This window comes from Pyrus communis, chromosome 8 (assembly GCF_963583255.1).
Source record: "Pyrus communis chromosome 8, drPyrComm1.1, whole genome shotgun sequence".
Lineage (NCBI taxonomy): Eukaryota > Viridiplantae > Streptophyta > Magnoliopsida > Rosales > Rosaceae > Pyrus > Pyrus communis.
The window spans coordinates 18609832-18628799 of NC_084810.1; the positions used below are offsets into that span (position 1 = coordinate 18609832).

At 36.2% G+C, this 18968-nt stretch overlaps 2 protein-coding genes across 2 annotated transcripts; both read left to right on the forward strand.

Moving 5' to 3' along the window:
• The first annotated feature begins 1438 nt into the window (after positions 1-1438).
• Positions 1439-3289, forward strand: LOC137743066 (putative pentatricopeptide repeat-containing protein At1g12700, mitochondrial). Its single transcript, XM_068482984.1, has one exon. It carries the CDS (start codon positions 1445-1447, stop codon positions 3287-3289), a length of 1845 nt encoding a protein of 614 aa, XP_068339085.1. The 5' UTR covers positions 1439-1444.
• A 3146-nt stretch (positions 3290-6435) lies between these two features.
• LOC137743826 (putative pentatricopeptide repeat-containing protein At1g12700, mitochondrial) lies at positions 6436-8934 on the forward strand. The gene has a single exon (XM_068483759.1). The coding sequence runs from the start codon at positions 6617-6619 to the stop codon at positions 8456-8458; it is 1842 nt and encodes a 613-aa protein (XP_068339860.1). The 5' UTR covers positions 6436-6616; the 3' UTR covers positions 8459-8934.
• The last annotated feature ends 10034 nt before the right edge of the window (positions 8935-18968 follow it).

Below are 18968 nucleotides of genomic sequence, written 5' to 3' on the forward strand. Positions count from 1 at the left end.
CTGAAAGCTTCCAGTCCCAATTTTCATACCCTTTATTTTACTTTCCTCCGAATAGGATGAGCATGAAATCGAAACAGATTCGAAATTCCCTTTATTTCCATTCCGAACGCTTCATCTGAAATTGCCCAGCTCCTGCTGACACCTCGTGGTCTTGGGTTTGAAAGTTGGTGTGCTTCTGCGGCTCTGTTGTTGCCATTGAGTGTCACTAACAAAACCAAAAAAAATTCTTAACGAATCGGCTGACGGAATGGGTTTTCCGTTAGGGGCAAGAGTTGGAAACTTATTTATTTCGTGTTGGGCTTTTAACTCAGCCCATGTGTGTTTTCAATGCTTATGAGGCCTCATAAAGATTAACTTTGTCTTTATGATCAAACATGAAGTCATTTTTGTTAAATAATATTATACGATGATTTTTGGTTAAATTAAACTTAACATAAGTCATTTTCCTTAAATTTTCTTAATAATTAATGTTGTACCATACTTTATCAATTCCGAAACTACTGAGCACTGGTCAACTCAATAGTTTAAGGGATCCATTGAAAGATTCATATTGACGCACCACTGCTTAAGCACAAGAGTTTTTCATTAACCAAAAGCCCAATCACAACGCGATACGTGTCAACCTCAAAATAAAACTCCTAAAGTCCCACATCGACCACAAATGGAAGTTGGGGACTCTCCTCAACCATAAAAGGAGACTATTCTCCTACAATTAATCCCTAATGTCATTATTTTACTTAAACTCATCATTAGAACTCACTAATGATGATTATACTTGGACCTATATGTTGTGTAAACTCTTATTTATTAATGAGAACTTCTCTATCCCGTGAACATAGCCCAACTTAGGGTGAAACATGTACATTTTATGTTTGCTTCCGTATCTCAATCTCTTTACATATTATCCTCAGTAGGTGACCGGAGCAACCTTGAGAAGGTCACAAACTTGACATTTTATATTGTTCCAAAGTCTTACTAATTTTGTGCATCAACAATTAATATATAGTAATTCTTGCACCCGCACTTGGATATACAAATTTTTAGACTATATAATATATATTTAAGACCTTCTCCATCCTCTAGATAAATTAACAACTCCAACGTTGAACACAACTTAGACTCAATGTCTTTTTTGTTGCATGAAAATATTGAATTGTAATGCAATGTAAATATTAATAACCACATGGTGTTGAAAAATCATGCAAATTTCAACATAAATAAAATAAGGTATGATATTGTAATATTTAAAACATTATGTATGAGAATGATATTGAAAAATCATGCAAGTTTCAACATAAATAAAGTTTCTTCCACCCACACACTCCATCTCCACGGCTATTTTTAATCTTCTCCCGACTTTCTCTCTTTTTCACTCCACTAAACACTAGCGAAGTTTTTCTCGTGTGCTAAGTGGAGCTCAGATTTGGAGGCTGAATCGCTGAAGATGATGCGGGCAACGATTGGTGCTTCTTCTTCTTTGAAGGTTGGTTATGGCAGCAGAAGCTGCACCACCAGACTGAGACTCAAACTCAAAGATATGCTGCCTTGTCTTGTTCAATCTTCTTCTGTTGTTGTTTTCTTCAACAATTACTTGGCTTTGTTTCACTCTCGCACTTCTGAATCGACCGAATCTAGAAACACCCAACAACACCAGCTTGTGAAAATCACTAATGTGGAGGATGCTCTCGATGTGTTCGACGAAATGCTTCAAAGGCGTCCTCTGCCTTCCGTTGTCCATTTCAACCAAATCTTGACTCAACTTGCCAAGTTGAAACATTACTCGACAGTCATCTCATTGAATAATAAAATGGGTGTTTCGGGAATTTGTCCTGATGTTTATACTCTAAGTATTGTCGTTAACTGCTTTTGCCATTTACACCAAATGGGGTTTGGTTTGTCAGTCTTGGGAAACTTCTTCAAATTGGGTTTTGAACCAAATATCACGACCTACACCACTCTAATCAATGGCTTTATTCTCCAGAATAGAGTGGCTGAGGCAGCAACACTTTTCAAGAAAATGTTGGACAGTGGTAATTGTAAACCGAATGTGGTTACTTTCGGTACCCTAGTCAAGGGCCTTTGCGCGAAAGGTAACAACACTGCAGCAATCCAATTGCTTAAGAAGATGGGAGAAGGGGCTTGCAAGCCTAACGTAGTTATTTATAACACGATTATCGACAGTCTTTGCAAAGATACTCTAGTTGTGGATGCACAGAACCTCTTCTCGGAAATGACGAGTAAGGGTGTTGCCCCAAATGTCAGGACCTATAACTCTTTGATTCATGGAGTTTGCAAATTAGGAAATTGGAAAGAAGCTACAAGATTGTTGAATGAAATGGTGAGTAAACATATCTTTCCGAATGTGTGCACCTTCAATGTCTTGGTTGATACATTTTGTAAAGAGGGGATGGTCCAAGAAGCAAGGAGCGTGGTCAAAATGATGATTCAAAGAGATATCGAACCTAGTACGATTACTTACAGTTCGCTTATGGATGGGTATTGTCTGCGAGGAGAAATGGACGAGGCGAAAAAGGTTTTTGAAGTAATGCTTAGCAAAGACTGCATGGTCGATACTCGTAGTTATAACATATTGATAAACGGCTGTTGTAAGCTTAAAAGGATGGATGATGCCCGGATGCTTTTTCTGGAAATGTCTCATAGGGGAATTGTTCCAAATATGGTTACTTATAACACTCTTATAGATGGGTTTTGCAAGATGGGAAGAATACAAGATGCACATAACTTGCTCTCTCAAATGCAAGCTTTAGGCCAACTTCCAAATGTTCGAACGTATAATATTTTACTGGATGGCCTTTCTAAAAACCAACAATTTCCCAAGGCAGTTGAATTGTTGGAAGAGATGGAGGGAAAGAAGTTGGATTTTGATATTGTAACTTACAATATTCTTATTCAAGGTTTGTGCAGAGCTGAAAAAGTTGAATATGCTTGGGATCTCTTTCAGAGTTTGTCATTAAAAGGAATTCAACCTGATGTCAGGTCTTATAATATAATGATTAGTGGATTTTGTAATGGGGGGCTAACATGTGAGGCAGAAAACTTGCTAAGGGAAATGGAAGAGAGAGGTCGTTCTCCAGATGGTTGCACGTACAACACAATTATCCGAGGGTTTTTCAATAACAACGACACATCAAGGGCGGTGAGGCTTATTCAAGAAATGGTGGAGAGGGGTTTTTGTGCAGATGCATCGACTGCGGAGTTGATCGTTAATTTATTGTCAAAAGATGAAGTAAATCCTGCTTTGTTGGCATTTATAAAATGTCCGCGATGAAACTGATTTGCATGTTTGCAGTTTTGACAAGTTTCTGGGCTTCCTTCCCTTGAATGCTGCATTGGAGGGAGTTGTTCCATTGCTGAGTCCGGTTCAGGTAACCATTCATTCATGTATTGCCTAGTGATGTATGATATGTGTTATTAATGTAATCTATCAAGTGATAGAGCAACTTTTATGTTACACTTTTAAGATGATGATATCTGCAACCACTCGTCTAGTAAAATACTCAAACAAACATCCAATTAGAACACAACACCTCCCAAAAGTACAATGAGTGATTATATTACGTACTTAAATTTATTGTAGCAAAGCTTGTGTTGGTGTTGTTTTGGTGTAATGTATAATTCTTATGCACGAGGATCAAGAAAGAAGTTGAGATTACTCTTAACACACTTGCTTATGCATGACATATTTTGAACTTAATACACACATAAATTGTTTGGCTAACAACGTACATAATTTTCTCTGATATATTGGTCGAATAGGGTAGACAACCGGTTGCATCGAGAATGAGTGATTATATAAGGTACTTAAATTTATTGTAGCAAAGCTTGTATTGGCGTTATTTTGGTGTAAGAGTAATTGGGCAATAGGCAATTCAATCTCTAAGTGAATAGCAACTACATTTAATGAACAGTACAATGGCTGGGACAGAGTGTTACGATCCCGCGAGGGTGAGCTAACTACAAAAACCTGTCCTCAATAGCCAGAATCGCTAGTAATCGCTAGTCAGCCTATGACGATGAATTTGTTCTAGGGCCTTGTACACACAACCCGGCACACTATGGGAGCTGGCCATGCCCAAAGTCAGTTCAAATCTTCTGCACCCAAAAAGTCATTTAGCCTCTTTGTGGATTCACTTACTATAACCTTAACTCTGTTAACTCCTTTGTCATTCCTAATCTCTCTGTTAACTCCTTTGTTATCTCCTAAAATTTTGAAGCAAAAAAAATCCAAGAAACGAGCGACGAGTACCGGTGAACTTGTCACGACCATGATTGCATTGGAGTTGTCGACCGGCTTCTCCTACGATTTCTCGAAGGAGTCGTAAGGCGGGGTGTTGAAGGCTTCGAATCGGATTGTGGAGTGGAATTAGAAGGGCGAGTCGGCGTATGCTGAGTCGTCGGAGTTCAAATACTAGGACTGTTTCATGTTGGAAATGGATTCCTGGGGAAGGTTATCGGGTTTTTGGTATTGGGGTCAGGATTTCTTTTGGCAGATATAAAAGTTTTCCGAGAGTTTGTTGGAGTGGGAAAAAGAGTGTTTGGAAATTGGGAAAATGAGAGAAAGTGAGAAGAGAAGTGATGATTGGGAATAGGCGAAGCTGTAGAGGGACAGGGAGTGGTGGCCGTCCTTTCCCTCGCTGGAAATCAAGCCTTGAGGTGAGATTCCACCCCTCTGCTTATTGCTACTGCTGCTTTGCTGTGCACTGTTGCGGCGCTGCGCTGGGTTGCGATGGGCAGCAAATCACCCTTCTTTTTAAGAAACCCAGGTCAAACGACGTGGTTTTGGACCTGGAATGAAAAAAGAAGTTAAATGAAACGGTTCGTTTCGTTAAAACGAAGAACAAAACAACAAGGGACCCACTAGGAGCCTAACTAAAAAGAGTTTGTACAGATAATATACGTTTTTTTTTAAATACATACGATATTATCTAAACTAAAGGGTGTGAGAATGTAATATATATACACGGATGTGAAAAAAAAAAAGTTTCCTCTTGTAATAATACATTCGACTTGTTGTATTATTAGAATGTTAATCACAGCTGAACTATTAATTGTCTATGTAATCTTTATTTGAGCTTGGATTTGTCTAAAATAATAACACAATGTGCCATACGCCATTATGGTCTTTTTTTTTTTTTTTTTTTTGAACAAACGACATTATCTAGTTAAAAAAAAAATTGTCACTTACTTGAAGTGGTCTCATGGAGCTCATTCCTTTCAATTGTAAATCAACCATCTCAAAGAAGTTGTGAATTTAAGCTTGTGGGAGTTACAACTTCTTATTTGAAGAGGCTGTGACTAGAAAAATAACAGGAAAATAGTGACGTCTTAATAAAAGTTAGTCATTAAGGTGGGATATATTAAGTAATTCCCCTCACTAGTAAATGTTGGAGAATCCGTACACTTTCATTGAAATGGTAGATTAATGATTGCGTAATAGTATAGTTGTTGATATTGAGAGATATATCTTTGTTTTTATTGATAATGAGCTTATTATATGATGTTTTCATAACATAAAATATCGTCATCAACAATTATAACTTATTTGTACTGATAAATTAATAACGACATTAATATTGTTTACCATCTAAAAGGATTTGGTTGTTTACATTTGTTTGAGAACATTTACCTTTCGAAAGTTAGTCCCTCCTCCCAACAAATCCTGACTTCGCCATTGGGATCGCATTGTGATGGTTGGATTTCTGGGATTGGGGTTGGGATTCATTTTGGGGTATAAAATTTCTCGGGAGTTTGATGGAGTGGGAAAAAGAGTGTTTGGGAACTGAGAAAGTGAGACAAAGTGGAGTGAGCAGATAAGTGATGAGTGGGACTTCGAATTCTCCACGTTGGAGTTTGTTTCTTGAATTTTGTTTTTTTTTAAAAAAAAAAAAAAAAAAAAAAGAGATAATAAGGTGTTAATAGAGGTTTTGGGCCAAGGAGTTAATCGAGTTAAGGTTAGTAATTGAATGGACACGTGTTGCATTTTGAAGGAAGCCACATATAGGTCAAATAGCTTTTTGGGTATATAATATTTGAAGAGAGATTATCTTCCTCACCCTTTTTATTTTAAGAAAAATAATAAAAAGGGATTGAAAACTTTGGGTTTTAACGATAAGGACAAAATAAAATGTAAAGTGAATAGTAATAGGATTGACCTTTTAGTGTAAAAATATGATTTTTCGTTAAAGTAAACAGTAACATGAGCTTTTCGTTAAAATTCTCTTTTATATTTTAAATATTTTTTATATTTTACAGAGCACACTTGGAAAAGTATTAAAAAAATAAAAAAATAAAAAATTTGAGGAGATGCTGCGGACTCCATCTGGTGTGACCGAGACCTTTTGGAGAGAAGGGATCTTTTGGTTTTTAAATAAAACCAAACCAATTAGGTTTGGTACGGATTCGATTCGGTTCACGGTACATTTGGCCCAGACCTTTTGGAGAGAAGGGATGTTTTGATATAGGCAAGACTTTCCATGACCACGACTTTTTGCGGTTGAATCAGATACTTCCCTCCATGATTCATCCTGTCCAAAACTGCTTCTGTATAGTGGATCTCAGCTGTGGAGGATTAACGCACTGAACCGCTGACTTGGAGATGGTGAAGATGATGCGGGCAACGGTTGCTGCGTCTTCTTCTTTGAAGGTTGGTTATGGCAACACCACCGGCAGACTCAGACTCAGAGGTATGCCGCCTTGTCTTCTTCAATCTTCTACTGCTGTTGTTTTCTTAAACAATTACTTGGCTTTGTTTCACTCTCCGTCTTCCAAATCGACCGAATCTAGAAACACCCAACAACACTATCTTGTTGAAATCACTAATGTCGAAGATGCTCTCAATGTGTTCGACGAAATGCTTCAAAGTTGTCCTCTGCCTTCCGTTGTCCCTTTCAACCAAGTCTTGACTCAACTTGCCAAGTTGAAACATTACTCGGCAGTCATCTCCTTGAATAACCAAATGGTTGTGTCCGGAATTCGTCCTGATGTTTATACTCTGAACATTATCATTAACTGCTTTTGTCGTTTGCACCAAACGGGGTTTGGTTTGTCAGTCTTGGGAAACTTCTTCAAATTGGGTTTTGAACCAAATGTCGCAACCTTAAATATTCTAATCAACGGCTTTATTCTCCGTAATAGAGTGGCTGAGGCAGCAGCACTTTTCAAAAAAATGTTGGACAGTGGTAATTCTAAGCCGAATGTGGTTACTTTCGGTACCCTAGTAAAGGGTCTTTGCACAAAAGGTAACAACACTGCAGCAATCCAATTGCTTAAGAAGATGGAAGAAGGGGCTTGCAAGCCTAACATAGTTATTTATAGCACGATTATCGACAGTCTTTGCAAAGATACTCTAGTTGTGGATGCACTGAACCTCTTCTCAGAAATGAAGAGTAAGGGTATTGCCCCAGATGTCTTGACCTATAACTCTTTGATTCATGGAGTTTGCAAATTACAGGATTGGAAAGAAACTACAAGATTGTTGAATGAAATGGTGAGTAAACATATCTTTCCAAATGTGTACACCTTTAATGTCTTGGTTGATACATTTTGTAAAGAGGGAATGGTCCAAGAAGCAAGGAGCGTGATCGAAATGATGATTCAAAGAGGTATCGAACCTGATACGATTACTTACAATTCGTTTATGGATGGGTATTGTTTGCGAGGAGAAATGGACGAGGCGAAAAAGGTTTTTGAAGAGATATTTAGCACAGGATGCATGGTTAATGCTCGTAGTTATAGCATATTGATAAACGGCTATTGTAAGCTTAAAAGGATAGATGATGCCCGGATACTTTTTCTGGAAATGTCTCAAAGGGGAATTGTTCCAAATATGGTTATTTATAACACTCTTATAGATGGGTTTTGCAAGATGGGAAAACTACAAGATGCACATAACTTGTTCTCTCAAATGCAAGCTTTAGGCCAACTTCCAAATACTCAAACTTATTCTATTTTACTGGATGGCCTTTGTAAAAACCAACAATTTCCCGAGGCAGTTGAATTGTTGGACGAGATGGAGGAAAAGAAGTTGGATTTTAATATTGTAACTTACAATATTCTTATTCAAGGTTTGTGCAGAGCTGAAAAAGTTGAATATGCATGGGATCTCTTTCGGAGTTTGTCATCGAAAGGAGTTCAACCTGATGTCAGGTCATATAATATAATGATTAGTGGATTTTGTAATGGGGGGCTAACATGTAAGGCAGAAAACTTGCTAAGGGAAATGGAAGAGAGAGGTCGTTCTCCAAATGGTTGCACGTACAACACAATTATCCGAGGGTTTTTCAATAACAACGACATATCAAGGGCGGTGAGGCTTATTCAAGAAATGGTGGAGAGGGGTTTTTCTGCAGATGCATCAACTGCGGAGTTGATCGTTAATTTATTGTCTGAAGATGAAGTAGATCTTGCTTTGTTGGCATTTACAGAAAGTCCGCAATGAAACTGATTTGCATCTTTGCAGTTTAGACAAGTTTGGGGGCTTCCTTCCCTTGAATGTTGCATTGGAGAGTGTTGTTCCACTGCTGAGTCGAATTCAGGTAACCATTCATTCGTGTATTGCCTAGTGATGTATGATATCTGTAGCAATTCAAAATCTTTACAGAAGTAACAGAATCAACGAAATACAAACTTTCATTTGCTTCCTGCAACCACTCGTCAAGTAAAATACTCAAACATGCAGCCAATTAGAACACAACAACTCCCAAAAGCACAATGAGTGATCATATTACGTACATAAATTTATTGTAGCAAAGCTTGTATTGGTGTTGTTTTGGTGTAACGTATAATTCTTATGCATGAGGATCAAGAAAGCAGTTGAGATTACTCTCGACACACGTGCTTATGCGTGACGTATTTTGAACTTAATACACACGTAAATTGTTTAGTTAACGTATATAATCTGCTCTGATATATTGGGCGAATAGGATGGACAACTGCTTGCTTCGAGAATCTCTCTTTGAAAAGAACAAAAGGATCGTAAGAAGCCATTTAAATTACATGTAAAATTTGTTAGTTCACATGTAACAAGTCAAATATTTTTCTAAAGAAATCAACTCAGCCTCAAGTTTTCCAAATTCCACTATTGAATAATGAGTTTATCGTACTTGGCCATAAAAAGATTGAGTTTACTGTCATACCATTTATGTACAATCTGGTAATAAAAAATGAGAATTATTATGGGAATTGCTATTTTAACTTATCAACTTGCACTTTATTAAGACTCATTTAGAAGTGCTTTTAAATAATTAAAACCATTTTTTTTAAACAAACAAAATGTTCCAAGGTTCCAAAAATACTTCAATTGTTTTTTCACGATTCACTTGTATTTTCACTAAAAATTGGTTTCAAAATTATTTTCACAAAAGTGTTTCTAGCCATCTTAAAAGCAGTCCCTAAATCATCAATACAACATTTTTAAATTCTCAATAACATCTCTTAAGAAACAATGTCTAACGTCTTTGAAAAAATTCGCGAAGCCAGTGAAATCTTAAAGTGTTTTTCTTTATAAGAAGACTGATTGATTCTTAAATATTCTTAAGGGGAAATGAGATTTTTAATGATTGGAAATGAAGAACAAGCAAAAAAATAAACCAATTGAGGAAGAAAATTGGAAGAATTGGAAATGTTTGGCCCTTTCAGCATGAACATGACCTCTTAACACTGATTTTTTTTATATCATACGTCAAAAGTGTAAAAGTGGATAATCACATTTTGAGAAGTTTAGTACTGAATTATCGTGCTTTAATGCACAAAAGTTGATTTTGTGAAATTCGTCATAACTACCGTGAAAGGACTTTCATTGTTGATAATTTGGTTTGTTTGGGTTCAGATTGTTTTTTTAGCAAGCTCTACCTTCTTGTCTTGGCTTACTAGTTGCATATATAGTTGAGGTCTCGTGGCCTCGTGATATTCTTGTATAATCTTTCCTTATCCTTCAGGATTATGCCCTATTGTCAACAAAAAAAAAAAAGGTGCATTTTGTGTGTGTATGATGAATCGATTTTATATTATATATTTTACCCTATTTTTTGTATATTTTGGTGAAATTTTTATACTTTGATTAATTATTCCAATGTATGACTTGTGACTTCCTCTTGAGAAAAAGTGATCAAATAGACAAATTTAGGAGTAATTGGTAAAACTACATAAAATCGTTTAGGTGACGGCTGAACCTCAGTGTCTCATTACTCATATTTTATCAAACTAGTGTGTTGTTACAATTTGTTTTCCAAATTTTTTAGGAAAATACCCCAAAATAGGACAATTTCTTAATCTTGGGACATAAATAGGATAAACCGGCCATGCACAAGCTATGCACACCATGCACAAAACCGAAATTACTAAAATAACCACATATAAATGGGTTATTCCTCACTCTCTCCCCCATTTTCTGATTTCTCTCTTTCTCTACTCTCTCACCCTTCCTTTCTCTCTCTCTCTCTCTCTCTCTCTTCTCTCACCTTCTCTCTCTCTCTACTCTCTACTCTCTCCCTTCCTCAGATCTCTGAGCTTCGATTTTGAAGAGATGAAAGTCCAAAGAGAGGCGAGAAGAGTGAGCTGGGCTTTGGGTTCACCTCATACCTCTAATTTCGAACAAAGGGATGCGAGAGAGAGGTAAGAAGAGTGAGCTAGGTTTTGTACCATATTTTCTGTTTTGGCTGGAAAGTTCCATTTTTTCAAGCAACTGAAGCTTCAACAGGTATAGCAAGGTAGGGTATTTTGTTCCAAGTTCCGTCATCAATGATTTATGGAATAAATGGGTTGTTTGTAACATGAATTAATACTTAGAAGTTAAATTAGGGTTTGTGTTTCATGTTCGGGCATATGGGTTGTGGAATAAATTTCAAGTTTTGACGTGCTACAAGATTGGGATGGAACAATTTCTGGTTCAAGTGTCAAATTGTAGAAATTTGTGAAATATTTTTTTGTAATGTGCATGTGGTGTGCATGGCTACATCTTAATATGAGAAGCGGGAATGCTCACTAGTTAATTATGATGCACGTATGTTGTGCCTCAAAATTTAGCAAGTATGACCACAACCTAGTTGGCCTCGGCTAAAAACAAAATTAAGAAAAAACTTAAAGGACGTTAAGGATCATGCGTGTCTGTGAAATAACGACAACGAGTATCATGTTTTCCACGTGCACGGTTAAGCGGTGGTTGATATACGTAACGAGACTTTTCAAACTGTCATTGTAATCTTATATACATAACAATTATGTTTTCATTGTAGGGGAAACTTGAAATAGGTCCAATTTTATAGCCCAACATTAGGATTAGTCCAATTTTTAGTTAGTTTTGACTTAGCTCCCATAACTAGGATTCCATGTCAGCAATTTTTCTGATTAGGTTGATTTTTTTGCATTGTTATTACTATTTTACCCTCCCGTAGATTTTGCACGTTCTCCATATATTTCCCACGTTTTAAATTTTTATCAGAGTTCAAATTCATTGTTCAGTGGTCTTTCATCTTTCTCCTAGATTTCTTGATAACAATTTTTGAATTTGAATTTCTTATCAATCTATTTTTAAGGAAGGCTTAATCACTTTTAACTTTCTAGTAACTTTCTATACAAATTACATGTGTTTATACGTGCAGATTTCTTCAGAAGACCTATTCTCTAGGTACAATTTTTATGATCGTGTTTTTCCTTCGTGGTTTGTCGATACTCAACCTTCTCCATCTATCAAAGGACTAAAACACAACAGATTGAATGCCAATTAACTTTCAAGTCAGGTATATTATAATTGTTTTCCACTTTATTGTTGTTTGCTGTGCGAATTCAAACATGAAGACTTTATCCTAATCCTCCTAATCCCTTTCTATCATCTCTCATTGATATGCTTCCTTCTCTTTTTATTAAAAAAAAAAAAAAAAAAACCAATGCATAGAAGGTGTTTGATGTTATGCCTCTTTGAAAAGTGTACTCTTTAATTTCCGGTAGAAATTTATTGTTCTCTTATTGTCACTATCATAGCAAAAGGAAGAAATTCATTGTGATTGGAGTTGTTTCAGCATTATTCCTCATTTTCTTGATTTTGGGCATTCTTTGGTGGAAAGGTTGTTTACTTGAAGCTATTTCCACCGTTTTTCCAGAAGCACCACATGCATTTTGCATATTTTATTTGAAATTGAATATACAAAGTAAATATCCAAAGCAGATGGGTTCTAGTTATGGTGAAGTCGTTGCTAACCTGTTCCAAAATGTTGTTACGCTCCATCCCAACTTGTGTTCGATCAGGAAATGAAAACTCTCATCAAGGATGGTGGTACAATAATTCAGAAATTTTTGCATAACACACCTAAAGAAAACTGGTCCAATGCATACTTCAGGGGGAAAAAATATGGTGAGATGTGCTCTAATATTGTAGAATCCTTCAATTCTTGGATTTTGGATGAACGCAAGATGCCAACTTACCAAATGATTGATAACATACGTGTGAAGTTGATGGAGATGAGTTCTGATAGGCAACGTGAAGCCGAAAGATGGACCTCACCAATATGCCCAACAATGGATGACGAAATGATGAAAATGGTTGAAGTTGGAAGACATTGGAATGTGTGTCGTTCAAGTGAACATATTTTTGAAGTCAGAGATGAGTATTCTGTCATGGTGGACTTACAAAGTCATACTTGTTCTTGTTATCAATGGCAAATTAAAGGGTTCCCTTGTGCACATGCTTTGGCAACTATTTTGAAAGATGGAGGTAACCCATATGATTATGTCGAAGATTATTTCACAACAGATTTCTATAAGTCTTCTTATTCATATCCCATTATTCTTGTACCTGATATTGAAAAGGATGAACAATCTATGAGTTAGGAGTTTGTGATAGAACCCCCATTGACAAAGAGGCCCCCAGGTAGACCAAAAGTTAAAAGACTAAAATCTATTGGGGAAGAAACATGCCCCAACAAGTGCAGTAGGTCTGGTGATGCTACACGCCACAATCGGAAAACTTGCAACGCCCCTATTTGACATACATCTCCATTGCCATTTGGAATTTTTTTTTTTTTTCCAAATATATGAACACATGTTTTTATTTATTTATTTTTTTATCAATGTAATAAAATGATGCCTTCGACTTTTTAGTTTACTCATATTCTTCTTTTTTTCCATTATCTACTTACATGTCATATGACTTATGCAATCTGTGAAGACTATATATTTATTATGCTATCATTACTAAACCTTCCAAATCAAACCTATATATAACAAGCAGCCATAAGATGTTAAATTTTATCCTACCTATCAATTTGGCTTACAATATAAACTACCTATCCTTGTAGAATATGATTTTTACATTCACCATTAGTTGTACATGTATATTACTTTTTGGGACGGTTTTAAACTACCTAACATGGAGGAAAATTACCGACAACCATTTTTTAATAGATTATGTTTGCAAAAATTTGTCTAAAGCAGAAGTTATTTAACTATTTGATTGTTATTGTGAACATTTCATTGTGTTTTTAGCAACACTATGCTTGTCTAGTTTTACTGTCACAATTTTTTTTCAATTAAACAATAATGTCAAATTTACTCTAGTATTGCTATTATGGAAAGACATTATTGTGAAAATATTGATAAAATAAAAATCTTAAGGTATATTAAGTTGGGGAAGCAAAAATTCCAACATGTAGCAAAAAATCCCACCTATATTGTATTTAAACAACCTAACATGTAGGAAAATTACCGACAACCATTTTTTTATCAACAATTTGAAAGTACTTGTTCTACAGGTATACCATATGACCATGTATGAAACTGAAATCTTCCGAGAAGTTACAATACCTATTCTACAAGTATACCTATCCTTGTAGAATATGACTTTTACATTCACCATTAGTTGTACAGATATATTATTGTTTGAGACGGTTTTAAACTACCTAAGATGTAGGAAAATTACCGACATCCATTTTTTATCAACAATTTGAAAGTACCTATCCTTATACAATTACAAAGTATATTTACGAACTATGTCCAGATAATGACAAAATAACATTATCTGAGATTACAAACAAATCTTATTGTGCAATCAATAAAGGGAAACATGAAGAATATCCCCTTTCAATTGAAATTGAAATTAAAAAATAGATACGACAAAGCATATCTCAGTTCACATAACACCCAAACTTACAATACCAGTTCTCCAGGTATACCGGGAAGCCAGAATCAGATCTTCGCTTATTCTGTTTTCATCATATACTGGGAGAAAATTTATAGCTTTCATAGCTTCATACGGATTTAGGATTCAAAACAAAGTTTCCGCTGGACACGGACGCAAACAAATTTGAAAGATGGGAGGATAAGGTTTTTGAATAAACAAAGAGATTAATCTGCAAGAGACCTAATAAAGGGGTCTAATGGCAATTGTTGTAATTTTGTTGGTAAATTATGTGCATTTTAATTGCTGACATGGATGATTGTTGTACTTACTAGCCCCCACTTATGCTTATGTAATATAAGTGGATTCCATTCAAAATAGGCTTATAAAATTGGACCCATATCAAAAGACCCCTTAATTGTATCCATTATACCAATATGTTGCCGTTAAAGTTTCTCTTGTTCTGTGTATATCAAGTGCATATACTGTACATATTATGTGCTTGTGGTGTGCATCTAGTGTCTTATGTGTAGATGGTGTTTACTTTGATACTATTCGCATTAATGTAGCTTACTACTTTTTCCTTTGATTCAGAGGCAGCCCTGCAAATACGAAAAAAGCGAACGAGTTCGTGAAACAATTTCGTTTGATTCACTTAGGTTCTTTCGTGCCCATTCAAACTGCAATTTTTCAAATCCTTGAAATATTTGAACCCAATCAAATTTGATACCAAATTCAAATTAATGAATCTTCGATTCTTCATATAAAGTTTAGGATCATTTTTTCTGATTTCGAAGAGAGAGCTGTGAGCTATGGGCTTTTGGGTTGAGCTTAGATCTATGAGCATAACTTGTGCATGTGCATGTCCTGTGCATGTCATGTACATACAGTGTATGAGCGAGCTTGATATGAAGAGAGCGAACGAGTACGCGAAGTAGTTTCATCCAATCATTCTCTCTTCCTTCTTTCCACTCTGATTTCTCCCTTTTCCCTAAAATTTATCTCTTCTCCAAAAGGCAACTGGCCTTTAATACATTTTTTCATTTAATTGCAGCAAAAGCCAAACCTTATTTTAGTGCTTGTGAATTTGGATCGAGAGAGGGAGCAAAAGGAGGGAAATGACAGAAGAAATGAAAACCCACATATAAACCAGAGAAATGGTAAAAAATAAAAAATAAAAAATGAAGAATTTGGGTCCCTTCTAAGAAACACCAAACCAATCACTTCAACTCTAAAAATTCATCAATCAAAAACTAAAATTAAGCAAACCCAGTTCAGAAAACCTATGAATGAAAAGGTAAAAATCGAAGAAGATGAGTGGGTTAGAGAGAGAGCTCTTTTGTATATTAAAAATGTAGAGAGAAGAGAGATAGAGAAAGAGAGAAAGAGAGAGAGAGCGCTTGGATGAAGAAGATGAGTGGGTTAGGGTTCTTTGAACTAGAATAGGGGGAGAGAGATTTTCTCTCTCTCCTCTCTATTTCTCTCTCTACAAAATGAGAAATGAGAGCTGAAATTTATAGATAACCCATTTATATGGAAGGACAATTTGGTCATTTTAAGGTGTAGAAAAAATATTATTTCTGTCTGATATGGCATATGAATGCCGTGTGCATATTTAAAATGTCCTATTTCTATCCCAAGATTAAGAAATTGTCCTATTTCTAGGTATTTCCCAAATTTTTATGTGACTATCGATTTCTTCTTAATTGTTTTCATTAAAACGTTTTTCTTATTTTAAATTGTGAATTCAATCTTTTCTAAACCTTGTTTCAAATAGTTAATTAATATTTGGTTTTTAAACTAAATTATTTCAAATAATCACTTTGGAGAATGACCTTGCATAAACATGTTTCCTACAACTACTTTGTACCCTTGAAAGCATTTGTAAGTATTTTGTGTGATTTTAACTTCTTTTGCGCATGTGGTAAAAATCATATCAAGAAGCCGACGACATTGCCAGAGATTGTTCTTAAATAATTTGTGTTTTACCATATTCTTGGTTAATTATTTTTGTAAATAGCTTTTAATTAAATCATTTTTTTTATCACAACAAGCAAAATTTGAAAGCCAAATCGGATAAATGATCCCTGTGGTCATAAGGTATTCAGAAGATAGTCCCTGTGCTAAAAAAACTCGGATTTAAACCCCTGTGGTGTACTCCGTTAGCAAATTTAGTCCAAAAGTTATTTTTCCGTTAACTATCTGTTAATACATAGGTAAAATTGTACTTTGACATGTGCATCTTCTTCTTCTTGCATCTCCCCTACGCAACCTCCAAACTCACTTCGCGCATCTCTAAGGGAGAACGCAAAAATTTCACCCTTCTAGCTAACATTATCACTACTTGATAACAGTTGCATACAAAGTTTTTGAACAAATACCATCCTACATCCAAGACCTTGAATTACTAGAGAGATTTTTGTCATTCTCATAGCGGCCAAACAAGGAGTTTCACGAGGCATGAGAGAGGTACACTGAGATGTAAATGAAATGTCCACATGCTGGCATTGACACAGACACATAGATGAGCATCTTTTTAGTGGGCTAATCCTACTTCTAAGAGCCATGTTAATGCATCAACTAGAGGATCTTTGTTTTCTAAGTCCGGGTGGCGTTTGAAGTATTTGACAAGATGACCAGGGAATCTGAATAAATGGGCAATGGAGAATTTGTTGAATTATTTGCATTGGAAAAGTTTTGTTCATACTTGGTCGGGTCAAAAGTAATTGTTTACAGTAATCATGTTACCTTGAATTATTTGTTGTCTAAAAAGGATGCAAAACCAAGGTTAATTTATTGGTTCTTCTACTTCAAGATTTCAATTTGGAGATTAATGATAAGAGTGGTAGTCAGAAAATCGTGATTAATTCTTCCAATGGTTGAAGGGATTCACTTCCATTAATTAGTGAAAGCTTTCTAGATGAATAGCTCTTTGCTGCCCATAGCAGTGCACCTTGGTTTGATGACATTGTGAATTATTTGGCAAGGGGAGTTGTAAATACATACTTAACGTTTCAGCAAGGAAATTTTTTTTGGCGAATGCAAAGCATTATTTCTGGGATAAGCCATATGTTAACACTCAAATTATAAGGTTAACAAACTTAATTAAATCCCTTGTAATGGGCTTATGATATGGACTGAAATGAAATGGACTCAAAGATATAAGTGGTTCATTCCTCAAAACTAGGCTAAATACCTCATAATTTATTAATTTTAAGAAAATAACGCTCGGCTCTTACAATCTTCTTTTCTCTCCTATTCGTCTGACCCTCATATTGAAGGCCTTCATCTCTGTATATAGGCCTTTCAATCTTGGAGTCTCTCAAAGTGTCATTTAATGTGCCAACAACTTGTACTAACTCACTAACACCATTCCACCTATTCAGCCAGGCTCTTGTCAATGACAATTTTGTAGTCCGGTTAGTGAGTTAACCGTCCCACTTGGACCTTGGTTAATTCGCCCCATCATAGGCTTGTATTGCTGAGTGCGAGCTGCCACATAGTCCAAGTTTTCCTTAACCTGCCACTGTGTCCTTTTCATCCCAGGTAATGCCTCTGGGCAACCTTTCTGCTCGAATGCGCGGTCAGGCCATTCAACAAGTATTGGGATATGGTGCAAGCAACCGTCCAAGCATTCGTACGAATCCCTCGGTTGACACCTTGGTCTTCACTTTTACTGTTGATGCGTAGCACACTGTTGCTGGCGCCTAATTGCCTCTGATTATTCCTACCCCTTTAGGAATCGGGAACTTCATCATTGACATCCTTTGATTAATCGTCACCTCCATCTCGATAAGAAACAGTTGTCCAAAGTTAACATTGTAAGTTGAAGGGTAGTCCAGAATTGTGAACCTGGTTGTTAAGCTAGCCCTTCTAGGATGACCCTCGATTGACAACGTAAGGTCCGTTTCTTCGACTAAGTGTACTAGAATGTCCCTGAACAATATAAAGGGTTCTATGTTTTTGCACAAGAGATCCCTGTTGACCTCTAGCTGATCGAATGTCGAAAGAATATGACATTTACAGAGTTACTAGTGTCAACAAAGACTCGCGTAATTTCACAGTTGGCTATCTTTGTTGAGATGAGCAGGGGGTCATCATAGGGTTGCAGAACTCTGAATCCATCATCTTCATTAAACATGACAAGCTATTTTGACAATCTTTTCAGCTTCAAGGGTTGGCTTACCTCTCCGACTAAGTAGAAATTCAAAGCTGCTTAGCACGACACCCGAGCATAAGCCTTCTTATCTTGGTTAGAATTCCCTACTAGTGAAGATCATCTGGACAAAGTTTAGATCACCTTCCTTCTTACCAGATCATAATTTGCAGTGGCACCCGACGCCAAGGGAACGCTTGGGCTGGGCCAAGGAACTATGGCTAAGTATTCTGTAAGTTGCCATCGAACGAGCGCTTAAGATCTATGCAATTGTCAACAACGTGGTCGTGGTCTCTCTGATATCGACAATACTTTTGGTATTATATCTCCGACTACAAAAATCATTTTCACCCTTCGAATAGTAGGAGCTAACGTTCCATAAAAGGGAACATCTCCCTCTAAGATGTATTCATGAGGGTATATGACTTGTACCTGTCATATCACTCCGAGTGACTCTATGTGTTGCGCTGGTAATTCTCATACTTTTTTTCGTTTTTGGCAAGCAGTCATACACAACTTCCTGATTGGCTTTAGGCGACATGCTTGTCCTTAGCTGACATGCGTGACCTATTAATCCTTGTTGTTGTGGCAATTATCTATATCCTTGTTTTGTTAATCTTTGTCTTGTTAAGTTACTCAGCTTACGAGTAATTGGTTGACTCATGGAGCAAATTCTTGAAAGTC